The sequence below is a fragment of the Gobio gobio genome, assembly GCF_949357685.1.
Source record: "Gobio gobio genome assembly, chromosome: 24".
In the NCBI taxonomy this organism is placed as follows: Eukaryota; Metazoa; Chordata; class Actinopteri; order Cypriniformes; family Gobionidae; genus Gobio; species Gobio gobio.
The window spans coordinates 8312009-8317555 of NC_137120.1; the positions used below are offsets into that span (position 1 = coordinate 8312009).

Below are 5547 nucleotides of genomic sequence, written 5' to 3' on the forward strand. Positions count from 1 at the left end.
TTTTATGGTGTGGTGTGGTGGTAATAGTAGTAGTATTGTAATCAGTTAACTATGACTTTGTCAGAGAGGAGGCATTTTACTCCACCTGTGGGGTTTTTTGTTAATCTAATAACATGAACACTCTGGACATTTCTCATACTGGGTTTATAACTGATGCCATTGTCACTGAAAACTAGGATAACTATTCTAGACACATTTAACTTTTGTTTCCCAATATATATATATATATATATATATATATATATATATATATATATATATATATATATATATATATATATATATATATATATATATATATATATATATATATATATATATATATATATATATATATATATATATATATATATATATATATTGGGATACTCTAATCCCTTTGGCATCTCATGACATCTGTCTTTCTCCTTCTGTAAGAAAACAATGAAACACAAGATAAAGAGAGAGAAATTAACAGTGAAATCAACACATCGGTCATCAGTAATAAGTTAATAAGAATCAGTTTAAAAAAAAAATCCAGTTAGATGACTTATATATAAGTATAAATTCTACTCAGTCAGTGGGAATATAAATATACATTTTACATAATTTATGTCTCTCCATGTAACCCCAGACTAACTCGGATCTCTGTGTCCACTATACCATCTGTTTTCACACTCTTTGTGAATTCAAAAATATCACTTGATTATTACAGTATATGGCACAAAGAATTATTTTTACAAATGGCTCATTACAGCAAAACATATAAATAACTATCTTTTAAAAAAATTGCGAAGGTTGTAACATGCCAAAGACATTTTAGTTTTGATGGGCATTTTCTACAAAGAGACTACAGTGCAGCATCTTACCTCATATTTAGACTTTCAACAGTTGCTCAAGCTTGTTTTTCTCCACTTGTGCTGTAAAAAAATTAATTACACACAATTAAACAAATGCCTAATAAAGATGATGTCCTCTTACTACAGTATCTGTAGGTGGTACTTGCCATTTGTAGAGCGTCTGTGGAGATAGTAAATGACAGCAGCAGCTACAGCAACAAACACCAACAGAACAACAATAACAGCTATTCCAGCTATAAGACCTGCAGACAGACCTGAACAAATGAAGACAGACAGTCATTAGTGTGAGTGAATACGATAGTAATTGTATATCCAGTCATGTGAAAAAGAAAGTACACACTTGTTGAATTCTATGGTTTACGTATCAGGACATAATAAAAAATCTTTAGCAGGTCTTAAAACTAGGGAAATACAACTTCAGATAAACAACAATACATGACACATTACACCGTATCATTATTTATTTAAAGGTGTCCTATAACACCCATTTTTACAAGATTTAAAATAATGTTTATGTGAAGTTTCAGCTCAAAATACCAAACAGGTGATTTTTATAGCATGATAAAATTGTCGCTTTTTGAGGGTGAGTAAAAATGTGCCGTTTTGTGTGTGTCCCTTTAAATGCAAATGAGCTGCTGCTCCCTGTCAAGAAGAGTGCGGAGCTTCAAGAGCTCATGTTAGCGGCTCACGCAGACACACACTGAAAATGTCAGAAACTGTTCAGCCTTTTATGTTCAAACCGGAGTTGGACAATGATGGAGAGACTTAAGAAGAAGTGACAGAATGAGACAGGACGTTTCTGAATGGATAGTTGATGAATTTATGAGTTAAAGCTACACTGTGTAACTTTTTTTGTTTATTCTTAGCTAAAAACACTTAGTTCTTTCAAAAATATATGTGCTCATTAATGTATTTTTACTTCTTTCAAGTAATAAAGTATTCTCGTAAGTTTATAATATGCCATTGAAAATACATACGGGTAAGGGGTTCAAATGCGGGTCGCCATGTTGCCCCTCCATCTTGAAAGTACATTAGCCAAAGAGGGACATAACCGTAAATTTAAGCTTCGCCTTTCACGTTTTAACACTCGATGGCACCGTGTCGAATGTGGACGAGGTCGAACTGGAAGCCATGTTAATCTTGGACTAAATCGGCCACCGTAGGAGTGGCCGCTTTTTGTAGTCCTTAAAAACCCTTGAACTTTGAGCGTTGTATCTTTGCAGATGTTGTTTATGCTCAAAGAGCAACATTACAAACTATCTAAAGTTAAAAAACTGAAATCAAAATGCCCTTTAATAAAAAACTATTGGCCAAAATGCAGAAGCCATGTGTGGAAAACTAAGTATGCTTCCTAGATGGCACATAGCAATCAGGCGCTGATAATCAGGGTTGCCAGGTTTTCACAACACAAGCCGCCCAATTGCTACTCAAAACTAGCCCAAAACAATCCTAATCGCATTTCGGGGGGGGGTTCCCCGGTAAAAATTGCATTCGGGGGTAAAATGTGTGTTTTTTTTGGCAGGGTTCCCTGCAAAAATTCACATTCCCGGGGCTAAATATCATAATATCACATAATTGGGGACGCATCAACCCGCGGACTTGGCAACACTGATAATGAAATTACTTTTATTAATTGATGATCAGCAAGTGTGATCAGCTCTATAAAAGCAGAAGTTTTGTCAGTTTGCTGGTCTGGAGCATTCCGGTGTGTGTTAACACAATGCCCAGGCGGAAATACATCAGTAATGATCTTAGAGAAGCAGTTGTTGTTAATCTGGGAAGGGTTACGACCATTTCCGAGTCCTTCGTTCTACAGTGAGGAAGAGGTGGAAAACGTTCAATTGTCAATCTTCCCTGAAGGTGATGCCCCAGCAAATTCACTCCAAGATCAGACTGTGTAAAGCTCAGAGAAATCGCAAAACACCCAAGGGCTACATCTTCTACTCTACAGGCCTCAGTTAACATGTTAAATGTTAAAGTTCAAAGCACAATTAGAAAAAGACTGAGCAAGTATGGCATGTTTGGAAGGGTTGCCAGGAGAAAGCCTCTTCTCTCTAAAAACAAAACAAAACATGGCAGCATAGCTTAGCTGGATCTGAACAAACCACAAGACTTCTGGAACAATGTCCTTTGGACAGACGAGACTAAAGTGGAGATGTTTGGCCATAATGCACAGAAAACCGAACACAGCATATCAGCACAAACACCTCATACCAACTTTTTCACATGACTGTATAAAAAAAGAAGGGAGGAGAAACATACTTCTGTGACACACTTCCTTCTTCCCATTCTTGTATAATTCTTCATTGATTTTGTCAGGAACAGACAGAGACGCTGTTAAAATACAAGAGAATATTAGTAAAGAAATAAACATTTGGTTTTGATATATAGGCAGAAAAGAGGCCTTTAGGACCAGTTATAATACATTTTTAAAATATTTTTAACATGTTGAATTATTCACAAGATTGAACAGTGTCAGTCTAATCTTGACCAAATCAGAAATGCAGTAAATCAGCTCTGAAGCAGGTTTTATATTCAAGGAAAGATGAAATAAACTGGTCTGAAGACATTCCAACATTCAAACAGTCACAGTCACTGACTGCAGGTCAAATGACTGACTCACCACTGACAGAAACACTGAATGTTTTTATGGTGTCACCAATGTTGCTGGTTTTTCTGGTGATTTTTGTGCCGTCACACTTGCTGTTTCTGTTCAAGCTTTGGCTGGTGCCTGAGCTCTTGCTTTGGATGAAATTTGCTTCATAACGTCCAGTGTGTTCAGAAATGAAGTTTGTGATGGTCAGAGAGCCGCTCTCATAGTCCACATCCAGTCTGCCGCTGAATATCCCGCCTTCACCATCATATAAACAACTCTTACTGGCCTCTCCATTGATCAGAGCAATGAGAGTATCGTTAAAATACCACAGCATCTTGTCACGTTGTTTTTTGGTAACACCAGTTTTTAGAGTGACTGAATCTCCCTCCATCACCGACACTGTTGTCAAATCATCACCAACCACACCTGAAGACAAAAATAAACCATAATCAGCCTACTTATGTGGGTGTGTGCATTTGACTAGGAATTCAACAACACAGCAATGTTTTGTATTATGTGAAAGCTAAGATCTGTATACTGTACTACAATTCTGAAGGTGAGACACAGTTTAAAGTCAACTCATAAAGGTTAACAATCAAGATATATTGCCATTCCGACCATGATGTGTTGGACTTGTTATCTCTGACGAAAAATATCTTAAACAGCCTAAGCTTGTTTGCTGGTTTTATAATGTACAGCCAACCGGTCTGTTTGCTGGTATTAAAGGAGTTTGAGCTCATGGTTATTCAGGGAGACCAGTCCTTTATGAAGATTTGAAATGGTTTTACTACGAAAAAAACAACATGATTCTTGTAGTTATTCCGTGGTAACCACGAACTTACCATGGTTTTAGTATTACTATGGTTTTGTTATGGTTATACAAATAATAGTCAATACGCCAAACAAAAAAAGAGCTGTGAAGAAGAACATTTATTACTGGTGATACTATAGAGCAGGGGTGTCCAAACTCGGTCCTGGAGGGCCACTGTCCTGCAGAGTTTAGCTCTTACTTGCTTCAACACCTGTGTGGAAGTTTCTAGTATCCATAATAAGACCTTGATTAGCTGGTTCAGGTGTGTTTAATTGGGGTTGGAGCTAAACTTTGCAGGACAGTGGCCCTCCCGGATCAGGATTGGACACCCCTGCTATAGAGGCTCAAATGATTCTGTATTGAGTAGGCTACGCAGCGCATGAACAGTCTCGAGGCAGTATCGGTTCTCAGAAAATCGCGTGATGATCAACAGCAACAATCATGCGTGCTTGTTTCCGCCACGGAATGAAAAAAAAAAAATACGTCGAATTCTGACATTTCTCCTAAGAATTCTGTGATATAACTTGCAACTGAGTAATACAGTCGGTATTGCAAGATATAAACTCGCAATTGTAAAAAACATTCGTCCAAACCGACTTGCTACTGTCACATAAAGGTGCACATTTTTAATTCACGCCTGTCAATGCAAAGTTGAAACTACAAAGTCAAGTGACTTACCATGCACGAGGAAAACAAACAGAGTGAACACAAAATAGCCTTCCATTATTATTATTATTTTTTTTTTAATCTTTGTTCGTCCGAGAAATCAATTTAATCGAATCTTGAATTTGCTGCTCCCGTTTTCTGCATTTTTCAAGGATATGCTGCAGTAGCTACACCTTGGCTGCGATGTTCCTGGTAGCCTAGCCTACTGAAAGCGATAGTAAACCAATTGTGCTTTTAGTTCTTAAGTAGGCGTGGTTGCAGAGTGTTGTAGCTATCATGATGCACGCATGCATGTCACAATTAAGTAAGATATTTACAATACACCTTTGACCAGTCATGATTTTAAGTGAATATGTTGGAATATCTTGGATTCGTTATCCCTGCTGAAAAAACATCTTACCACCTCAGTTTGTTTGGTGGTTTTATTTACTTTCGTTTCCAGGCTTGTGTATCGTTTCTCTGAAAGTCACGTGGTGGGTGTCAAACTAAGTTTCGTTTTCAGTTATTTATCAATAAAGATTTGTTCTACTTTATCGTATATTTTTTTTACTTGTCATTGTTTTGTGGGCATGTTTTTGTGAAATATCAGGACACAAATGTGTATAATGACATGGGTATGACAGGTATTACAAAAA

The 5547-nt window shown here is 36.9% G+C and overlaps 1 protein-coding gene across 1 annotated transcript; it reads right to left on the reverse strand.

Annotated features, from left to right (window-relative positions):
• Positions 1 to 324: 324 nt before the first annotated feature.
• Positions 325 to 5104, reverse strand: LOC307120310 (uncharacterized protein). Its single transcript, XM_079807294.1, has 6 exons — positions 4925 to 5104; positions 3463 to 3861; positions 3102 to 3173; positions 986 to 1093; positions 849 to 899; positions 325 to 410 (listed from the first exon to the last, which is right to left on the reverse strand). The coding sequence occupies exons 1-5, from the start codon at positions 4968 to 4970 to the stop codon at positions 856 to 858; spliced, it is 669 nt and encodes a 222-aa protein (XP_079663420.1). The 5' UTR covers positions 4971 to 5104; the 3' UTR covers positions 325 to 410; positions 849 to 855.
• Between the last annotated feature and the right edge of the window lie 443 nt (positions 5105 to 5547).

Coding starts and splice junctions, on each gene's coding strand:
- LOC307120310 (XM_079807294.1), bottom strand. CDS start 4,970: ATGGAAGGCTATTTTGTGTTCACTCTGTTTGTTTTCCTCGTGCATG. Junction 3,862..4,924: donor GTTTGTTTTCCTCGTGCATG/GTAAGTCACTTG, acceptor TTTTGTCTTCAG/GTGTGGTTGGTGATGATTTG. Junction 3,174..3,462: donor ATTCAGTGTTTCTGTCAGTG/GTGAGTCAGTCA, acceptor GTATTTTAACAG/CGTCTCTGTCTGTTCCTGAC.